General features: G+C 47.5%; 1 protein-coding gene across 1 annotated transcript in view; it reads left to right on the forward strand.

Moving 5' to 3' along the window:
• Positions 1–22,681, forward strand: part of LOC143299060 (uncharacterized) — a 90,572-nt gene that overhangs the window by 20,290 nt on the left and 47,601 nt on the right. The window contains exons 10-25 of the mRNA XM_076612160.1: positions 155–269; positions 4,890–4,979; positions 5,536–5,676; positions 7,536–7,893; positions 8,680–8,986; positions 11,664–11,790; positions 12,617–12,856; positions 13,800–14,009; positions 14,937–15,223; positions 15,625–15,766; positions 16,458–16,676; positions 17,194–17,344; positions 18,500–18,783; positions 19,482–19,679; positions 21,097–21,235; positions 21,895–21,929. Of these exons, the coding sequence (XP_076468275.1) occupies positions 155–269; positions 4,890–4,979; positions 5,536–5,676; positions 7,536–7,893; positions 8,680–8,986; positions 11,664–11,790; positions 12,617–12,856; positions 13,800–14,009; positions 14,937–15,223; positions 15,625–15,766; positions 16,458–16,676; positions 17,194–17,344; positions 18,500–18,783; positions 19,482–19,679; positions 21,097–21,235; positions 21,895–21,929 (3,043 nt within the window). The remainder of the gene's footprint in view (positions 1–154; positions 270–4,889; positions 4,980–5,535; positions 5,677–7,535; positions 7,894–8,679; positions 8,987–11,663; positions 11,791–12,616; positions 12,857–13,799; positions 14,010–14,936; positions 15,224–15,624; positions 15,767–16,457; positions 16,677–17,193; positions 17,345–18,499; positions 18,784–19,481; positions 19,680–21,096; positions 21,236–21,894; positions 21,930–22,681) is intronic.

The raw sequence follows: 22,681 nt of genomic DNA on the forward strand, positions 1-22,681 counted from the left end.
TCACTGCCCAATAGCCGTAAAACGCTACATGACATTTTACCTTCTTTTTTCAATACGATGCGATTCCATGGAATCAATTCACCCAGTGATTTTGTGTGTGCTTCGTCTGTGTCCACGTTCGTGAGTGTGAACAGACAATTATCTTGCTGTGCAGACTGGACTTCACCTTTCAGGCCGACAACGGGGGCTTCGTCAAGGTCCAGAACAAGGAGACAGGCAGCCTGGAGACCCATTACTACACTGGCACTTCCACCATTCACCCCTTCCAGGTACAGCAGCTATCTGTAGACACTTTATTACACTGACACTTCCAGCACTTCTTTCCGGTACAGCAGCTGTCTGTAGACACTTTACTACACTGACACTTCCAGCACTCCTTTCAGGTACAGCAGCTGTCTGTAGACACTTTACTACACTGACACTTCTAACACTTCTTTCCGGTACAGCAGCTGTCTGTAACACTTTACTACACTGACACTTCCAACACTTCTTTCCGGTACAGCAGCTGTCTGTAGACACTTTACTACACTGACACTTCCAACACTTCTTTCTGGTACAGCAATTGTCTGTAGACACTTTACTACACTGACACTTCCAACACTCTGTGTGTGTGTGTGTGTGTGTGTGTGTGTGTGTGTGTGTGTGTGTGTGTGTACCTGTGTGTGTGTGTGTGTGTGTGTGTGTGTGTGTGTGTGTGTGTGTGTGTGTGTGTGTGAATGCGCGTAGTATATCTTATGAAAGAACTGGAACTGTGCTGCATAGTAGTAGTTGTTGGCATCCGTCTGTCTCGGGAGACAATGGAACTCTGCGCCTGGTTAAGTCAAGTTGTTGAGTTGCAGCACCTGCTGTGGCTGTACAGTCCGATTCTGGACCGGCAGGCTCTGTTGGAGTTGTGGCAGGTGAAAGTCACGCCTGGCTCAGAGGGTACGGATTCTGCCCTCTGCCGTCTGCACTCTCTTCCCTCTTCCCAGTGCTGTTCTCTCTTCTCCTCGCTCCTCTAGACACATACCTTCACGGTCCTTATCCAGCTGTTGCGGTCTTCAGCCACCGCCTCCCAGCCTGCTGGGTCCGTGTCGCCTGCCCTCATGTCTCGTTTGCAGACGTCCCTGTAGCGTCGGACAGGTCTTCCTGCGGGTCTGGATCCAGTGGCGAGCTCACCATAAAGGATTTCCTTGGGAATTCGCCCGTCATCAATTCGTCTGACGTGGCCGAGCGCCGGGTCAGGGGTGCAAACATACTGGAGATGCCTGCCTGGTCAAGGACTTTCTTATTTGGTACATGATCTTGCCACGTGATGCCCAGAATTCTCCTGAGGTTGCGCAGGTGAAATGTGTTGTCTGCGTTCTTGGCGAGAGTAGGGAGTCCATGTCTCGCTGCCGTAGAGCAGAGTGCTGAGCACACAGGCTTGGTACACCTGCATTCTTGTGTTGATGGTCAGCATGGGATTGTCCCAAACCCTCTTTGCCAGGCGGGCCATGGCAGTAGCTGCTTTGCCAATCCCCTTGTTGAGTTCAGCGTCCAGGGAGAGGCTACTGGAGATGGTGGAGCCGTGGTATGTGAAGTCCTCCACGACCTCGAGTGTGAAGTCACCAATTGAGATGCTTGGGGTGCTGGTCACGTCCTGGCCCATGACGTTAGTCTTCTTCGGGCTGATTGTCAAGCCAAACTCTATGCATCCTTGGGCGATGCGGTTGATGAGTCACTGGAGTGCCTCCTCATATTGAGTTGTCAGAGCTGCGTCGTCTGCGAAAAGCATCTCGCGCATGAGAACCTGTCGCACGTTGGTTTTAGCGTGAAGGCTGCCCAGGTTGAAGAGACTGCCATCGCTTCTGGTGTGGAGGTACACTCCGTCCTCCAACTGGCTGAAGGCATAGGATAGCAGCAGTGAGAAGAAGACGCCGAAGAGTGTTGGGGCCATCACACAGCATTGCTTCACCCTGCTCGTGATTGGGAATGGATCAGAGGAACATCCATCATGCTGAACGGTGCCATGCATGTCTTCATGAAAAGACGTGATCATCCTCAGGAGCTTTGGGGGACATCCAATCTGCTGTAGCAATGTGAAGAGGCCTTTTCTGCTGGCCAGGTCGATGAATGCGACATATATGGCTGTCTCTGCACCAGGCATGTCTCCTGCAGCTGTCGCCAGGAGAAGACCATGTCGATTGTTGATCTTCCAGCTCTGAATCCGCACTGTGCCTCAGGGTATACGCGTTCAGCAAGTGGCTGCAGTCTGCTCAGGACTATACGGGCAAAGGCTTTCCCAGTGATACTGAGGAGGGAGATTCCGAGGTAGTTGTTGCAGTCGCTGCGATCACTCTTGTTCTTGTAAAGAGTGATAATGTTGGGGTCACGCATCTACTTCCCAGCACTGCAGTAGCAGCTGGTGCAGGTGGTGGAGTAGCACGGTCCTTTTTCGAGCTTTGATGACTTCAAGCTGGATGCCATCTTTTCTTGGAGCTTTGCCTCAGGCGAGAGAGTCGATGACCTTGCTGAGTTCCTCTTCAGAGGGCGGGATGTCGAGTTCTTCCATGACAGGGAGGTTGGGGTTGCTCTCCAATGCTGCGTCTGCAACAATGTTTTCTCTTGAATAGAGCTCCTGGTAGTGTTCCGCCCATCTCTCTACCTGCTTGCTTCGGTCTGTCATAATGGTGCCGGAAGCTGACTTCAGTGGTGCGATCTTGTTTACGCATGGGCTGAAGGCTTTTTCCATACCATCGTACATGCCAGGGGTGTTGCCACAGTCGGCGGAAAGTTGGATGTTGTGACAGAGGTTCAGCCAGTAGTCGTCTGGCGATCGGTTTACTGTCATTTCTGGCCTTCTTGAGTGCGGCGTGTGCCTTTTTAAAAGGCTTCCTCTGTGGTTAATGAGCGGCACTCTTTTGGCCTCTATTGCTGGTTCCAGGACAACAATACTATCTTCAAACCAATCTGGATTCTGCCTCTCTCTTTTGCCGTAGGTATCTGTGGCTGAGTTGTAGATGGCGTCACGGATGTGATTCAGCACTGCCGGCAGGGCAGTCTTTGAGGGCATCCGCGATGGAGTTGGCGAAGCAGTTGCACAGGTTTAGGATTGCTGTTCTGGCAGTGTTGATGCGAGGCCGACCCTTTTGCTTTGAGTGGTGGATCCGTTTTGGTTGGAGGCAGACTTTGCAGCCAACCAGGGAGTGGTCGGTGTCGCACTCAGCACTGTGAAAACTACGTGTGATGAGTACTCAGTTCAGCGAGGGCCTTCGAGTGATGATGAGGTCCAGTTGGTGCCAGTGGCAGGATCTGGGGTGTCGCCAGGAAGTTCGGTGGTGTGGCTAGGTGGAGAAGAACGTGTTTGTTATGCAGAGGTTGTGGTAGGAGCAAAGCTCTAGGAGCTTCTGCCCGTTATCGTTCAGCTTGCCAATAACGAAGTGGCCAATGCAGCTGGGCCAGGAGTCGTGGTCAGAACCCACTCGGGCATAAAAGTCGCCAAGAAGGTACAGCTGTTCTGTGGCAGGGATGTCTCGGATGCTGGTATCAAGCTCTCGTAGAACTGGTCCTTGGTCTCCGCAGAAGAGCAGAGTGTGGAAGGATAGATGCTCAGAAGGTTCACTGGGCCAGAAGTGGTTGACAGGCAGATGGCGAGGATGTAGGCTGTGCCACTGTATGGCGGTTCCACAGAGGACAGTAGAGAGCTCCTCACGGCGAATCCAACGCCATGCAGTCTTGTCTCTTGAAGTTCCTAGCCCTGCCAGAAGAACGTGTAGTTATGTTCCTTATGGCTGCCGCTTAAGGAAAGTCTTGTTTCCTGTAGTGCGGCAATGTCGATGTTGAGCCTTGTGAGCTCACGGTCGATGATGGCGGCTGTTTTCCTGGAATCATCGACATGTTGTGAATCATTTGAGAGGCCAGGACACATTGTCCTGACATTCCAGCTTGGTAACAGCAAAATGGGTAGTTTTTGTTTTGTTTTTTCGTTTTTTGCCTGGTGCAGGGTTTCAGTCTGCTTGTCGGTCTTTTCCCAAGCTCCAAGCACCCATTGAAGCAGGCAGACTGTGGCGGGTCAGCACCTTATTGGCTGGGGGCTGCCCAGCTTGGAGCTGGCGGTAGCTGACCAGAGGGACTACGATGGTAGTCTGTCGGAGGCAGCCTGTAGCGCCTTGACCTACGCCAATCAGTCCTAGCTTATAACTCGTAACTGCTGCCTCCCGTGTTGTTCCTGTCGCTGGGGACAGCAGCACTGAAGTGACCTCTCCAGGACGCGAGCCTGGGCGAAGTTTATGGAGATCCTGGGTTGCCCAGTCGTCAGAATCCCCCTCTCGGCCTCACCGATGTAGTCCAGAAGGAACGCAGAGCGATACGTTCGGCACCAGTTTGGCTGCAGGAGCTGCCGAAAGAAGGTCAATGCGACGTCCAACCGCCTTAGGGGCTCCAACTCCGGATTTTTCTTCAGGGTTTACTCCCGAAGCCTTACCCGTGACCGGGTATGCCGCAATGCAGCAGGGGTTTGGAATCAGGATTTTCCTTCCCCTAGATGGACTGCTCTCCCAGGCTGACGAGCTCCATCTGCCCGCAGCATCTGGTTTTGAGGCGCCAGAGACCCGCCTTTCGCCCCTTCTCCTGTCAGTAAAAGCAGTTCCGCCGGGCTTAGAGGCTAAGCCACACGGGCAGGCCAGGAGTTGGGCTTGGCTCTCAGAGGCTGTTTGAGACGCACGCCGTATGGGAGCACTTTATTTAGGTGGTGGGAGCTTAGCCCCGCCACAGCCCCCGGCTATGACAATCCTCATTTGGGAACCATAGTAGTGGTATCATCATTATTAGTTTTATTATTATCATCGTTGTTGTTGTGATTGTTGTCGTCGTTATCATCGTCGTCGTTGTTAAAATATGACAGATGGCTGTGATGTTTGTTGGGACAGTTACACTTTGACATAGTCAATCCTTACCACTGTACCGACTCAGATGATTGCCAGGCCTCCATGCTGATTCTCAGTGACGTCACTACATCTGTGAGTAATTGTGACATCTCCGTCTGTCTGTCTGTCTCTCTCTCGCTCCTTTCTGTATCTTTCTATCTCTCTCTAGTCTGTCTGTCTGTCTCTCTCCCTCCCCCCTCTCTCTGCAGTTGTCTGAAAGAACTGCACTATACTGTAGTGGCAGTATTCTCTCTTTTCCTCTCTCTGTCTTCCTGTGTGTGTGTGTGTGTGTGTGTGTGTGTGTGTGTGTGTGTGTGTGTGAGAGAGAGAGAGAGAGAGAGAGAGAGAGAGAGAGAGAGAGAGATCAATTTAAACAATTAGCAATCGTTTCAGCCAATACCCAAATAAATGCTGATTTATGAGTGTTACTGTCATCCTCCACCCGACGTGACATAACTGAACTTAAAAAACTCAGGATGTCAGTCACCACGCTGTATTTTGGACTTCTTCCATTGGGACCGCATTCTGTTACACCAGCTTGAAGCACGCATAAAGTAAAGACTGCTGTTTAGATTCATGCACATCGATCCCATTGTATCCAGTTTCAGCAGGAAAGGGGTTAAAACTGACAGACCTGCTGTGTGCACAGAGCCAACAGACGATGTCCTGGCGCGGGTGGATGGATGACGATGCCGGCATTGACCACTACAAGTACAACGTCTATCACCTGCAGTACACTGGGGGCCAGCTGACGCACAGCACCATCGCCACCACGGGTGAAGTTACACAGGTGGGTGACACACCAGTCAGTGATCACCCTGGGTACATGTCATTACACAGGTGGGTGACACACCAGTCAGTCATCACCCTGGGTACATGTCATTACACAGGTGGGTGACACACCAGTCAATGATCACCCTGGGTACATGTCATTACACAGGTGGGTGACACACCTGTCAGTGATCACCCTGGGTACATGTCATTACACAGGTGGGTGACACACCTGTCAGTGATCACCCTGGGTACATGTCATTACACAGGTGGGTGACACACCTGTCAGTCATCACCCTGGGTACATGTCATTACACAGGTGGGTGACACACACCAGTCAGTCATCACCCTGGGTACATATCATTACACAGGTGGGTGACACACACCAGTCAGTCATCACCCTGGGTACATGTCATTACACAGGTGGGTGACACCCCAGTCAGTGATCACCCTGGGTACATGTCATTACACAGGTGGGTGACACACCAGTCAGTGATCACCCTGGGTACATGTCATTACACAGGTGGGTGACACACCAGTCACTGATCACCCTGGGTACATGTCATTACACAGGTGGGTGACACACCAGTCAGTGATCACCCTGGGTACATGTCATAACACAGGTGGGTGACACACCAGTCAGTGATCACCCTGGGTACATGTCATTACACAGGTGGGTGACACACCAGTCAATGATCACCCTGGGTACATGTCATTACACAGGTGGGTGACACACCAGTCAGTCATCACCCTGGGTACACGTCATTACACAGGTGGGTGACACCCCAGTCAGTGATCACCCTGGGTACACGTCATAACACAGGTGGGTGACACACCAGTCAGTCATCACCCTGGGTACATGTCATTACACAGGTGGGTGACACACCAGTCATTCATCACTCTGGGTACATATCATTACACAGGTGGGTGACACACCAGTCAGTGATCACCCTGGGTACATGTCATAACACAGGTATGTTTTACACCAGTTAATCATCACCTAGGTAATATATGTAGGTGACCCACCAGTCTATCATTATCACAATAATCCGTCGCCATACCTGGTATATTAACACTGGCATGTGAGAAACGAGTACATCACCATACCTGATGTATAACATTGGCAGGTGTGACACTGGTACAACACCACCTAAAGTACATAACATTCACAGATGAGATGCTAGTACATCCCATACCAGATATATTACACCGGCAGGTGTGACATTAGTACATCATAATACAAAGTACATCACATTAGCAGGTGAGACACAAGTGCAACACCACACAGTCACATAACATTGACAGGTTTGACACTAGTACAACACCACACAGTCACATAACATTGGCAGGTTTGACACTAGTACAACAGCACACAGTCACATTACATTGACAGGTTTGACACTAGTACAACACCATACAGTCACATAACATTGGCAGGTTTGACACTAGTACAAAAGCACACAGTCATATAACATTGACAGGTTTGACACTAGTACAACAGCACACAGTCACATAACATTGACAGGTTTGACACTAGTACAACAGCACACAGTCACATAACATTGACAGGTTTGACACCAGTACGACACCATACAGGTCGGCTTCACTTTCCTTGAAGAAGGGGAAGAAGCGTCGAAAATCAGTCTTGATTTAACTTGAAACCATTAAGAACTGACTAGCGCTGGGCACCTTAGAGAACCGAAGTGCGTGGTTTTTAATATCCCTCATTATTTGCTCATGATAGTAATATATATATATATATATCGAGAGAGAGAGAGAGAGAGAGAGAGAGACGGACATAATACGCAAAACACCATCAAGCAGCCACAGCCTTCACTGTCTGTATGTCTGTCCCTGTCACTGTTGCCGATCCGTCAGAGCGAAGTGACCATCACCACGACGCAGGCTGGCATGTTCTCCATGGTGCTGACGGCAGTGGACAAGGCCACCAACCACAAGTCCTGCCGACGTGTCTTCCTCTCCGACCCCACCTCCACCATCGTCACCTACAACACCCCCACCTCCCCCCTGCGCGTCACCACGGCGGCGGAAGTGACGTCATGGCGATGGCAGCAGACGGAGGGTGAGGTGAGGGTGAGGTGGAACGGTCGCTATAGCAACGAGTTCCATCTCCACAACCATCTGTTAGCGGCAGTGGGCAGTGCACCCGGGGTGGACACAGAGTACGAAGACAGGGAAGGGGAGCGCTCTGTGGCCTCCATTGACCACGTTCTGGGTAAGTCTCTGTGTGACACACAGGTAGACAGACAGGTAGACAGACAGGTAGACAGACAACAGGACAGCTAGTGACCACGTTCTGGGTAAGTCTCTGTGTGACACACAGGTAGACAGACAGGTAGACAGACAACAGGACAGCTAGTGACCACGTTCTGGGTAAGTCTCTGTGTGACACACAGGTAGACAGACAGGTAGACAGACAGGTAGACAGACAACAGGACAGCTAGTGACCACGTTCTGGGTAAGGCTGTGTGTGACAGGTAGACAACAATTATTGGTAGGTAGATAACAGACATCTAGTTCATTAGACAGACCACTGACCTGTGGACTGACAACAGAAATCTACTGACCGCTTTCTGGCAGAGATTGTGTATGTACAGACACGTTGACGGGCAGGTAGGTGGGTGTGTGCGTACGCGTGCATGTGCGCGTGCGTACGTATGTGTGCGTGCATGTGTGTATGTGCGCGCGTGTGTGTATCTGTGCGTGTATGCGTGCGCGTATGTGTATGTTTGTGTGTTTGTGTGTGTGTGTGTGTGTGTGTGTGTGTGTGTGACAGAGAGAGAGAGAGAGAGAGAGAGAGAGAGAGAGAGAGAGAGAGACGGACAGGTGAAACAGGAATGGTAGGTAGGCCAAACAGGATAGAGTCCAACTCTCAAGAGGCCACTGATCATGGCGGCATGATGAAAGAGTGGGCGGAACGGGAACAGGCGAATCGGACCTGCTGCAGGTGAACACGTACATCTGACAGGAAACTGAGTCACGCTTGATGGGGTCATTTCAGGCATCGTCAGATTCACCACAGCCTACAGCAAAGACAGTCAAGGGGGCACCACCCTCACCACCCCAGCAGACAGCAGTTTTCAGGCTGAACCTGACCTCAGCGGAACCAAAACCTTCCAGCCTGATGTCAAGGACGGTGAGACCTTGACCTTTTGGGTGCGCGCCTATGACGTGCGCGACGTGTATGCGGAGGAGGCTGTGACGGTGCATGTAGACAGCTCGCCGCCCGTCATCCGCAACCTGTGGTTAACAAAAGATCATCACGTTAACATCAGCGTGCACGGCATGGAAGAACTGAACGAAATGATGTAAGATCTTACTTTATTTTACTCTTGTTTTATTCCACGTTTCGCTCTTTAAAAGGGACATGATTTATGTGGGGTGATGGCCTAGAGGTAACGCGTTCGCCTAGGAAGCGAGAGAATTTGAGAGCACTGGTTCGAATCACGTCACAGTCGCCAGTATTGTCTCCCCCTCCACGAGACCTGGAGTGGTGGTCTGGACGCTAGTTTTCTCTGGATCTAGATAGATGTACAAATTTCAGTTAGTTACACCCGGTTGACATGGTCGATTCAATTTCTCATTTATGTTCATTCTAGTTTTATAGTTTTAAAGTTGATATGAAAATTGAGTATTTTGTTAAACAAATAAAATGTAGAGCCAAGTACAAGTACTTCCAAACGTCATATGAAGTGAAAAGGACTTCATTTTGAGAAAAGTCAAGATTGGAAATTTTTGCGTTTCATCTATTCAAGGGTATTAACTCTCATGGTTTATTATTTTTGACTGTGATTTCCGACTGATTCTATGGATATTTTTATGGCAGATTGGGGCACAATCCAGTAAGTGATGAGACGTTCACAGATCTTTCTCTGAATAAATATTTAACGGTCTCCTTCTCCAACTTTCCATCACATGTTATCGTGTATTGTCCATTAAATATAGGATTGAACGGGCAGGTCAACAACTTGAAACAAAATGGCGTCGTTCGCGTTCGCGAAGAATATGAGCTCGCGCTTTGAATATGTATAAATATGTGTACGCAATTGATTTTTGCCCATGACCTTCAGGGCTCAGCCAATAGATCTATAAAGTCCACTCGTCGTATTGATTTTAGTATTTTCCGAAAAAGACCACTTGGGCGAATGAACATAGTGAAAGCTACACTGAGAGTAAAACACACAAGCTTTTTATGTATTAAGTATAATTTCAAAATGTAATGTTTAAGATGAGAAAGATCAGTTTAAAGCAAATTAAGCCCCCTAGCATTAATTACAGATTAAATTCCCTTTTTTACTATCTGCACCAAAGACATGCAAAATAAATATAACTTCCATGCTTAGCAAAAAAAAGTTCCTGTTTAGCAAAAGAAGTTCCTGTTTGAACAAAAAATGATAAAAATGACTGCTCCTGTTGTTGTGTCAGAATATCAGATCAAAGTGTCAAGTTTGGAGAATAAAAAAAAAAATATAACAGTAAATTCAGTTTGCATATAATTTGGCTTCTTTTTTAATTTTTTTGTGCCCATCCCAGAGGTGAAGTATTGTTTTAAACAAGATGACTGGAAAGAATTGAATTTTTCATATTTTTATGCCAAACTTGGTGTCAACTGACAAAGTATTTGCAGAGAAAATGGTAATGTTAAAGTTTACCACGGACACACGGACACACAGACACACACACACAGACACACACACACACACAACCGAACACCGGGTTAAAACATAGACTCACTTTGTTTACACTAGTGAGTCAAAAATGGGTGGCGCTCTCAGTATCAGTATTAGTAGCTCAAGGAGGCGTCACTGCGTTCGGTCAAATCCATATACACTACACCACATCTGCCAAGCAGATGCCTGACCAGCAGCGTAACCCAACGCGCTTAGTCAGGCCTCGAGAAAAAAAAAAGAGATAAATACATAAAAATACTACTACTACTACTACTACTAATATTTATAAGGTGCAAAATCTTGATGAAGTCAACTCCAAGCGCGCACGCACACACACACACACACACACACACACACACACACACACAGAGTGTAGCGACGCGCTGTCCCTGGGGAGAGCAGCCCGAAGTTCGCACAGAGAAATCTGTTGTGACAAAAATTAGAAATACAATGATACAATGATTGTTGTTATAAGAGGGAAACAATCATCAGCAAATGATACCCAAGGAAAGAAATGCGTGTTGTGAAGAAGACGCAGAAGTGAAGACACTGGAGAAGACACTGAGTGTACTGAACAAAAACATATTATATTCTGGAATGATAATAATAGCTGTTGTGGTAGAGCAACATCTCTTTTCTTATGTCTGGAACATTGCTTTTGTAGTCTGGAATATTTTCTGCTTTCTGAGATATCAGTGTGACATGTCTTACGGTAGCCTGGAATATCAGCTGACATCTCATTTATGCAGACCAGCATGTTAGGCAGCGTCTCATTTATGCAGTCCGCAATGTTAGTGTGACATGTCCTCTCTGGAATATCAGAGAAACATGTCTTTTCTACAGTACTATGACAACATTGAACATTCCAATGCGCCCATAGTGCAGTAACAATAATGCTGACGACGCTGACGATGTAAATGATCCTACAGAAGAGTGTATGTAGTCTTTGACGTCCACTGTAGAATGAAAACGGTGAAGGTGGCGAACATGATTGCCAGGCTAAAATGTCTAAAATTGTTTTAATGTTCTTAATGTTTTAAAACTGCTGGTTATTTATCACACAACACAGTCCATAATGTTGTATAATCCCCTTTCTGTGATGATGATGGTGATGACGACGACGACGACGAATGATGATGATGATGATGATGGTGATGACAATGCTGCTGCTGCTGATGGTGATGGTGACGATGATGATAATGATGATGATGTTGGTGATGATGGCAATGCTGCTGCTGATGATAATGATGATGATGATGATGACGACGACCACGATGATGACGGTGAGGGTGATGACGCCACTGACGTACCACAGGATAGAGTGGGAGGCCTATGATGAGCACAGCGGGTTGAAGACAGTGACGTGGCGTGTGTACGATGACTTCAGTGGGGCCGACGTTCTGCACGGCATCGCTGCCGTCACTCCGCAGGGAAACACGCAGGTCAGATCCTGCCCTCTTTGTCCGTCTGCCTGCCTCTGTATGTCTGTCTGCATGTCTGTCTGTCTGTCTCTCTATCTGTCTGCATGTCTGTCTGTCTCTTGCTCTCTCTCTCTCTCTGTGTCTCTCTGTGTCTCTTTATCTCTCTGTCTGTCTGTCTCTCTGTCTGCATGTCTGTCTGTCTGTCTGCATGTCTGTCTGTCTGTTGCTCTCTCTCTCTGTCTTTGTCTCACTCTGTCTCTTTTTTTCTCTGTCTGTCTCTCTCTCCCCCTCTCACGCCCATTCAGCTTAGAGAAACTGTAACCTCGTAGCATGTGATGAACTGTTGTTTCTCTTTTCAAGTATTATTTTGTTGAAATTTGATTTTAGTCTTGAATGTTTTGTAATTGTAATTGTTCACTTGCCACTTCACGAGGGGCCATGACCTGATGAATAAACCATTCGCATTCACATTCTCTCTCTCTCTCTCTCTCTCTCTCTCTCTCTCTCTGTGTGTGTGTGTGTCTCGTGTGTGGGTTAGCACATGTTCATTCAACGAGGCCAGTATCTATTCCTACTTTTTTCTATAACTTTTTGTGAATGTATATTCTTATATTCTTTCTGCATGTATTCATTTGTGCATTTTATTCTTTTTTGAAATTTCACTTTGCTTCAATGATCCAAACATACCTATGGTGGGCTCTCAAGGCCTGAGCGTCGCGTTGGGATTATCCGTGGCTCAGGTATCTGGTCTTTTTTTCTTCCACATTTAACCAGATGTGGTGTGGCGTGTGTGGAATAGCCCGCATGGTTCGGCACCTCCACGAAACTGAAACTGAAACTGTTCCAGACTCTGGCAGAGTGCCAGTCCACCTACGGCTCTTACCCGCGGGGCCCCAACTGTTACTGCACCGGAGCGGCCGGCTGTTTCCACCGCCACTTCCAAGTGTCGCCCGCCGTCATCAACAGCAACAGCAACAGCCACGGCGGCATCTTCCACGACAAGAACACTGCCACCCACGACCACGACTATTACCTGGAGGTGCAGGTGTTCAACCACGCCAACCTCTCCACCACGCTGCGAAAGCAGGTCAGTGACAGGGGAAGGTGGGTACCACGTCAGTTCTGACCCCCTCCGCCCCCCTCTCACCCCCGGGCAATTTTGGTGTCAGTGGACTGACTGGAGTGTTGTGTGTTGTGGCTGTTCCCTGCACCAGGTCAGTGCACGGGTCTGTAAAAAGATGGAGGAACCCAGAACACGCCTTTCAGCATTGTGTGCTGTGTCTTTGGGAAAAGCACTTTACTGCGATTTTCCTCGCTCCACCTTGATTGGGAAAGTTGAAAAAGGTGGACGAAGATTGGGCCCCTCCTTCCCTATGCCAAGCCCTGGACATAATGGATGTGAATTAATTGCCCCAACCGCTGTAAAAGGATATGGCATCTTTTTTTTCTTTTTCTTTTTTATTGTATTGTACTGCATTGGTTTGCATTGTATTGTACCTTCAATACCGTATTTTAAATGATATTTTCTGATTTTGGGAGCCCTGTATCTAACACAGTGTGGCTCTGGAAGCCCTGTATCTAACGCAGTGTTGCAGCGGGAGCCCTGTATGTAACGCAGTGTGGCAGTGGGAGTCCTATATCTAACACAATGTGACACTGGGAGCCCCGTATCTAACACAGTGTGACACAGGGAGCCCAGTATCTAACAGTCTGGCACTGGGAGCCCTGTATATAACGCAATGTGGCAGTGGGAGCCATGTATCTAACGCAGTCTGACACAGGGAGCCTTGTATCTAACGCAGTATGGCACAGGGAGCCCTGTATCTAACAGTCTGACACAGGGAGCCATGTATCTAACACAGTCTGACACAGGGAGCCCTGTATCTAACACTGTGTGGCATTGGGAGCCCTGTATCTAACACAGTCTGGCACAGGGAGCCCTGTATCTAACACAGTGTGGTTTGGGAAACCTGTATCTAACAAAGTCTAGTACTGGGAGCCCTGTATTTAACACAGTTTGCTGTCGGCAGATCACGGTGGACCTGAGTCCCCCTGAGGTGGGTGCGGTGCACGACGGGATGGCTGGGTCACGTGAGGTGGACTACCAATCAGAACGCGAGCTGAACGCGCACTGGTGGGGCTTCATTGACCGGGAGAGCGGGTTGCAGTTCTACCAGGTGGCCTTTGACAGCCAGTGTCTGGACAGTGCTGTGTTTGGCCACAACACTCAAGATGCCAGGGTGACTCATTGTTGTTGTCTTCTCTGTCTCTCTGTCTCTGTCTGTCTGTCTGTCTGTCTCTCCTTACTCAGAAGGTTCTTTCTTGTTCTGCCAATGCCTTTCACATGAATACACATTCGCGTATACGAAGGAAATTAGAATACACTGTGAAATGACAATATTACACAGTGAAAATCAAATAAAGATTCCTGTATTACGTACGCATACACCAACACGCATACATAATAATATATGTACATATACATGTACATGCCTACACTCAAACATTGGTTTCGTACTTGATGTTTGACCTCAGTTCTGAAGATAACAGAGTTTGTCTTTGTCCTCGTCTTGTGTTGATGATGGTCTTGTATTCGTCGTTATGGTTGGCTACAACACATGTCGTTCTGCTTGTGTTACGTTTTTGTGTTGTTGTTTTCACTATTAATGTTTGGCAATGACACAGAGGGCGCCAAGGTAATGTCCGTATTTTGTTTGTTCTGGTTTCTTGTTGTTACTGTTGTTTTCGTTGTTATTGTTTGGCCATAATCCCCATGACCTTAAGTGGACGTCATTGTTCATGTTTTGGTGCTTTCCGCTGGTTGTATATGTTTCATTTTTAAATTTTTTTTTAATCAATGTTGTTTGTAAATCGATATTGTTCGTTGATCAGCTGGAGATTGTAGAAGTTGCGTTTTCTTTATGCTGCTGTCTTTCATGTTTTAGTTTTTTTCATATTATTAATAATAAGAAAATGTCAAATTACCTGAGTGGGTCAATTCAATACGAGTGTGTGTGTACATGCACGAACGCAGTGTGCGTTTAGTATGTGTATCTGCGTAGGTTCTGTACATTCAGTATAGTATAAAGGAATAGATGGATAAATAGATAAATAAATAAATAAACAAGTTAATCATTCACTGATACAATATGTTCACATGGATCCAGGTCAAGCTGACATACAACACCTTTGCGTCCTGGGAGGCCCCGAGTGAAGGGATGTATTACGTCACAGTGGTGGCCTTCAACCGTGCCCTGGAGATGAGCAGACCGGTGTGTTCTGACGGGGTACGGGTGGATTCCACCCGGCCCTCCCTGTCCCGGGTGTATGTGGGCGGGGCACGGGTGGTGGGGGGCGTGTTCCGTGAGGAACAGGAGGGGGGCGACGCTTCGCTCTGGCTCCTGGACACCGACCGCACACGGCGTGTGGTGGACAGCCCTGACAACGCCTGTCTGTGAGTCTGTGTGTGTGTGTGTGTGTGTGTGTGTGTGTGTGTGTGTGTGTGTGTGTGTGTGTGTGCGTTATTAAAATTGATTAGTTTCAATAGTTTTTCGATTGTTTCATTATCTATTTATCTTAAGTCTCTTTTGATAAGTTCTTTTTCCTGTTGTTTTCTGCCTTTCATTTTCTTCAGTGGGTTTATAGCGCACTGAACACTAACGATTAAAAGCAGTCATAGAAAGTGTAGCAGAGCCTGTGAAAAGTGTATATCTTAAGCTGCAAGTAACATTTCAAACAGTGAATACGGTCTATGGCAGGAAGAAGCCGACGAAGTTCTTGGTTTCAAATGGCTCTGCCCTTGCGACATTCACTGCAACAGTATCGTTTATCAGAGGACCATTTCTGACGTTTCAGAGTGTCCGCCACAGATGATGTAGACGTAGAGATGTACGCAGAGAGCGCAGTGACGTCACCAGTACCCGGAGTAGAAGCTTGTGCCCATGGTGCCCTGAACATATCCTTCATTTCCTCCTTCTACCTGGCACCTGAACATCATGTAAGACATTCTTTGTTCCTTCTACCAAGCTCCTGAACATTATGTAAGACATCCTTTGTTCCTTCTACCTGTCAGACATCCTTTGTTCCTTCTACCTGTCAGACATCCTTTATTCCTTCTACCTGTCAGACATCCTTTCTTCCTTCTACCCAGCACCTGTCAGTTATGTAAAACATTCTTTGTTCCATTTACATGACTCATGGCTATGATGTAAAACATTCTTTGCCCCTTCTACATGACTCATGGCTATGATGTATGACATTCTTTGCCCCTTCTACATGACTCATGGCTATGATGTATGACATTCTTTGCCCCTTCTACATGACTCATGGCTATGATGTATGACATTCTTTGCCCCTTCTACATGACTCATGGCTATGATGTAAGACATTCTTTGCCCCTTCTACATGACTCATGGCTATGATGTATGACATCCCTTGTCTCCTCTCTCCACCTGATTTCCGGCAGTCGTGTACGATTCAAGTTTCTTTCCTCAACCTTTTGTCGCAATTTTCCACTTTGAATTTGAAACTCTATTAGTTTTATGTGACGAGTCGACTCTGAATTGATATTGATGTAGTATATTTTTTTTCTCCATTGACGAAAACATTCCTTGTTGTTACTGTTACTGATGTTAGTCCTGTATGTGTTACCGCACAAAAACGAAACTACCTCTCCATTTCTTTTGCAGTTATTCTTGAACTGGAGTGGAAGTGACGTGGAGAGTGGTATCCATGATTACGAGGTCGGCCTTGCAACGACCCCAGACACAGAAGTGGCGGACATATCGACATTCACTAGTACCCATCAGCGCAGCTTCTACCGTCAGCACCACCCCGGACTGCAAGAAGGGACGCCTTTCTTCATTCTGCTGAGGGCTACTAACAGGGCTGGACTTCGTGCTGTGTTGGTGTGTGTGTGTGTGTGTGTGTGTGTGTGTGTGTGTGTGTGTGTGTGTGTGTGTGTGTGTACGGAACGTTGAGACATATATAGAAATATTCATATATATTTTTTTCAGTTGTTATGTACGGTTTGATCATTTTATGAAGTGTGTGCTTGAAATAAATTATCATAAAGAAAACCAAAACTTTTACCAATTGTAGTTTGTATGGAATTCTCAGTAAGAACGGAGAACGTGCAATTTTCCAGGATTTTGTTATCAAATATCATTTTGTGAAAGCGACAGAAGAAGAGGCAGGTAGAGGAAAGAGTTGGATGACGGATGGAGGAAATGACACCTGCAGGGTCCCCATGGCTCCCACATGTCTGTGCCAGATCGGGGATTGGGCTGGGATGAGACTGTCATTACATGCCGAACATTCTGTAATGCTGCTCACCTCCTAAACATGTATCACTCCATTGTGTCACTGTCCATTTCTCATTCTGTCGTGTCACGTCAGCGAGCCATATCTACTCCCATGTTGCAGCCACTGGGCCCTGTCACTCTGGTTCGAACCCCTCCCTTTTACTCCGGCAGTGTGACGTTGACCTTGACCTCTGATGCCTTGCTGGTGACCTGGGACAATGCCCTCTTCACAGACGTGGATCCCTACCATCTGCAGTTCAGTGTGGCCCTGGGTGAGTAGACACTGTGCAACACGCACCACACTGTGTGGACACAGACGACACAGACAGAGATGGCGGACAGCTTAGTGTTTGTGGTACAGAGAGAACGCAGTAGACAGTGATGTCAGAACAGAGATCGCAAATGACTAGCACCCAGACCTCCTATCCACGTGTAGCGGAGTGAAGAGAAACAAAGTGCAGGTCCTGTCCCACCTTGCCCCAGGAAGCCTGGCTTCTTGATTGGGAGTCCTGTCTTCTGGGTCACCCTCCATGCCTCACTGCCGTGCACGTGGGTGTGGTGGGAGGGAGGCGCTGTGGTGGAATCGGTCAGGCAATGGACTTCTGATCCAGTGTTCATCAGTGATCAGGGTTCGAGGCCCTGTGTCGATATCCTGTTGTATCCATGGGAAAGTCAGTCCTGACTAAGCGCGTTGGGTTACGCTGCTGGTCAGGCATCTGCTTGGCAGATGTGGTGTAGTGTATATGGATTTGCCCGAACGCAGTGACGCCTCTTTGAGAAACTGAAACTGAAACTCACTGGGGAAGGCACTTTACTCAAATGTTCCACCCAGGTGTGAATGGTCACCTGACTGGTCTGGGGGTGGTTAGAACAGCGAAAGGAGAGGATTGGGTCCTCATTCCCTCCCTGTACCCAGCACTTGACACAGTCCATGTGGATTCACTGCCCCAATGGCCATAAAAGGCTGTGGGACTTTTATCTTTTTACCTCCAACAGATGTGATGGCAGCACACTCTGTCTCTGTCTTTATGCCTCTCCGTTTGTATGGTTTTGTGTCTGTGTCTCAGTTTGTATTGTCCAACCTGTCACTTGGTTTTTGTCTTTATCTATGTCTGTGTCTGATTCTTTTCACTGTGTTTCTGTCTCTCCCTGTCTGTCTGTCTCTGTCTTTCCCTGTCTCTCTGGTTCTGTCTGTCTGTCTCTCTTTCGCTTTGTGTCTGTTTCTCTGTCTCTCACTCTTTTTCTCGCTTCGTCACTGTCTGCCTCTGTGCCAGACAATCTCTGTCTCTCTGTATCTGTGTCTGTCTATCTGTCTGTCTCTGCCTCCTTGTATCTCAGTCTCTCTTTCCTTCCCTCTCCGTACTTGAACACTTATCATCTATATAAGTGACGATGTCAAAGTAAAACCCCTGCTCATTTCCGAGCAGAGGAGGAGACGGGAGGCAGCGTCGTCCACTCCCACACCTCCCCCTCCACCTCCACCCCTTGTGCCTCCACTACTCCCCCCTCCTGCGCTCCCTTCCCCCTCCCCTCCCTCCACTGGGGCCTGCACCAGCACCACGTCTACCGCGCCAAGGTCAAGGTCACCAACGTTGTGGGCCTTGACCTTCAGCTGACCTCTGACCCCTATGTGCATGACACACGCCTGGCTTCTGAAGGGAGGGTGTACGAGGTGGTGGCGGAGGAGGAGGAGATGGTTCTGGGGCTTCAGGTGTGTGTACATGTGTGTGTGTGTGTGTGTGTGTGTGTGCGTGAGTGTGTGTGTGTGTGTGTGTGTGTGTGTCCAAAAACAGGAAACCAGAAAACATGCAGAACTCAAAAAAGCAACGAGACAAACAACCGAGAACTAACAAGCAAAAATAACATAAAAACTCGCATATAGGGCGTTATTGTGTATGTCTTTGTTATACCTATTATGCGTTGCTTTTGCTGGTGTTATGGGCACCTTATCTGCACTGATTATGTAAGTTGTTGAACGGTTGTCACTTCACTGAGATACGACAGAGCTTTCATGTCAGGGTGTCAGTCAGCAGTGTGTATTTGGTCTTCTTCACCTTTGTTCCAGTTACAACTTTGATAAGTGCATAAAATATGTGTGTGTGTGTGTGTGTGTGTGTGTGTGTGTTCTCTGTGTGTGTGTGTGTGTGTTCTCTGTGTGTGTGTGTGTGTGTGTATGTGTGTATTCACTGTGTGTGTGTGTGTGTGTGTGTGTTCACTGTGTGTGTGTGTGTGTGTGTGTGTGTTAACTCTGTGTGTGTGTGTGTGTGTGTGTGTGTGTGTTCACTCTGTGTGTGTGTGCGCTCTCTCTGTGTGTGTGTGTGTGTGTGTGTGTGTGTGTGTGTGTGTGTGTGTTTGTGTGTGTGTTTGTGTGTGTGTGTTCACTGTGTGTGACCGTACACGTGCTGACAGAGGGGGGAAGACGCGGACTACCAGCTGAGCACCTCCAGCCTGAAGGCAGAGTGGACAGGCTTTGAGGCCACCACCCCCCACATCACCTACACCCTGGGGCTGGGCACCCAGCCAGGGACCGATGACGTCAGCCCCTTTGTGGGGGTGGGGATGGACAAAGATCACGTGTTCACAGCTCTCAGTCTTCAGCTGGACACTGTGAGTGATATGGCCATGATGCTTCCTTCACTGTGCATGAAGGGCCCTTGGTGGGTGCTGGGTTTCCCACAGAAATGGACAGAGGTTATGCATGTTGTGTGAAGGGCCCTTGATAGGTCCTAGGTTTCCCACAGAAATGGACAGAGGTTATGCAAGTTATAGAGAGGTGGGGAGTTGGGGTGGCAGTAGGTAATGGCAGGAGAGAGAGAGAGGGGAGGGGGTCCAGGGGGTGGGGTGGGAGGCGTTACTACTGCTCATGCTTCCTTCACAGCGCATGTTGTGTGACGGGCCCTTGGTAGATGCCAGGTTTCCCACAGAGAGGCACAGAGGTTATGCGTGTTGTGTGAAGTGTCCTTCAAGGGTGCTACAGACAGAGATATGCATGTGTGAAGTGCCCTTCGAGGGTGCTATGAAAAGGCACAGAGGTTATGCAAATGCGAGAGAGAGATTGGGAAGAGGGAGTGTGCTAGGTATTGGCGGAGAAGTAGAGAGGATGGGCCATGAAGGGGTACTTCTTACACTTCCTTCACTGTGTGTGTTGTGTGAATGCTCTTTGACGGGTGCTAGGTAGCCAACAAGGGACGGGTGTCATGTAAGTTAGAGAGAGAGAGACAACGGGGGTGGGTGGAGGGAGGGGGGGGAGGGTATGGACCGGGTGTTTTAGGTAATGGCAGAAGAGAGAGAGATACGGAGAGATACAATTGTGAGGGGGGTTGTGGGGGGTGTTAGGTATTTGCAGAAGAGAGAGAGAATGAGAGAGAGAGAGAGGGCCAGGCAGAGAGAGAGAGAGAGAGAGAGAGAGAGAGAGACAGAGGTGGTATGTTTGGATAACTGATAACTGGTGAGAGATAAAGAGACAGCCTTAGGAAGAATGGAAAAACTGACAGTGAATATTCTAATAATTGCACTGCCATACATGGATCCCATTTCAAATATCACACAGTTCCCATCTTTTTTGACCATACGTTTGACCTATTTGACAACTAGAAGACATTGCCAAAAGAAAGACCGTAGTTTAAAAATCACTTTGTTCCTTTGACTCGGAAGTGAGGGTCTGTAAAGAGAAGTGATACTGACTGTGGTCCAGTATGATTTCTTACTGTAAGTCTCAAATGAAGGTCTGTAATGATAATTCGTTTACAAAGTGTATCCCTATATTTCAAGTGAACGACAAATCTGTGCGTTACCTGTTACAGGGACAATCCCTTGAACCCGCTGATAGTGGAATACTGACCCTTCACTGTTTCTCTCTCTCTTTCTCAAGGACAGATTGGAAGAAAATGCCATGCCTAAAATCTTAACCCTTAAACAAAAAAATGTTTTGAGTTCTGAGTTCTGAATTCTCTCTCTCTCACTCTCTCCCCAGCTTTCTTTGTTGCATTACAAAAACGTACTTGTGTGACTGACGTGTGCACAGGCATATTACGTCACTGTGGTGGCCACCACGTCATCAGGAAACGTCACAGTCACGAGTGATGGCGTCACAGTCATTCAGGCGGACCACAGCGAGACTGACATACTTGTCTTGGACGGACCCGGATGTAGCGCAGTCACGGGTGAGATTCAGCTGTTCAGTATTCATTTCACTGCATTGTCACACCATTTGGATGACACCACTTTGTACCAATGTTAAAGATATTTCCAGAAATGTAGGCTATGATTATTATTTTTTGATCAAACGATGCCTTAGGTATAACAAAAAAAAAGCAACAACAGGAAAGTCCACATGTTTTTCCCAGTTTGGTCACACGTGCACTTGTTAGTAAAGGAGGGTTTTAAAAGATTTGTGATATATTTCCATTGAGCTAAAATCACAGATTTGTGTAGAAATTGCAACGTTTTTTCTTTAAAACAGTACAAATGTCTGTGCAAATGTTGTCCTTGAAGGTCAAGATGTTGCATTATATAATCACCATTAAATGTGGATATGATGAATATCAATTTAACAGTAATAAGTATTATTTAGTATTGAAGGACAGTTTTTTTGTTTTGTATTCGCGTGAGACTCTTTGAAGCAGCTATTTGAAAAGATGCTGATCTACATTTGTACCTCTTATCTTTGTTGTTGTCAGAAATCTTTCATTACCTTGCTGCTATTGTTCTTTCTTGTTGCGTTGTTTTGCTGTGTTACCATTGTTCCCATGCCTCCTTTTGCATCACATTGACAGTTGCTTGTTTGTTGATGTTGTGGTATCTATTTGTGGACGTGTTGCAGACGATCAGACCTGGTCGCCAGAGCATCATGAAGATGTGAGTATCGCACATGCACGGTGAGCTCGCTCATCTCTAGAGCGGAGTACTGTGCTCAGCAAGCTAAGGGTTAAAGTTAAAGGTCTCATAGCCTTTCATGACCAAAGGGGGAGGTAATTCATCCTCACTGTGTCTGGGGTTTGACTTAGGAAGGTCCCAATCCTCTTCTTCCGCCACTTTTAAACTCCGCCGACCGAATTCAGATACCCATTCACAGCTGGGTTGAGTGAGGAAAATCGCAGTAAAGTGCCTTTCCCAAGCACACGACGCCATGCCGAATAGGGCTTCAAACTTTGATAACTGGTGAACACCGGATCAGAACTCCCAACACCATATTTCCAATGGTGTCCCCCGTGCTCAACAAAACCATTTATTATTTTCATCGTTATTATTTTCTTGTTATTAATACCGTCATTGCATCGAGTCAGTGATTGTGATATCGGATTTGTCAGTATTCCAGGTGACATCACACGATTTCACAGTCTTGGAATCAGTCTTAGATCATATCATGAGAAGTCCAAGTCTGAGAAATCGATCATAATCATGAGACCCCCAGAGAACGCTACTGACAAGTAGACTTATCATCACATCTCTTGAGAGATGTCTCACAAGTTGATCATGGTCATCTGAGATGGAAAGACGGGAGAAAACCTGCTCAGAGCCATGCCATTGTCCATTGTTGTGTGTGTGTGTTGTTTCCTGAAAGGCGGTTAGAGCCCACTTCACGGGGAGTTTGCGTAATATCAATACTT

The sequence above is a fragment of the Babylonia areolata genome, chromosome 24 (genome assembly GCF_041734735.1).
Source record: "Babylonia areolata isolate BAREFJ2019XMU chromosome 24, ASM4173473v1, whole genome shotgun sequence".
NCBI lineage: Eukaryota > Metazoa > Mollusca > Gastropoda > Neogastropoda > Buccinidae > Babylonia > Babylonia areolata.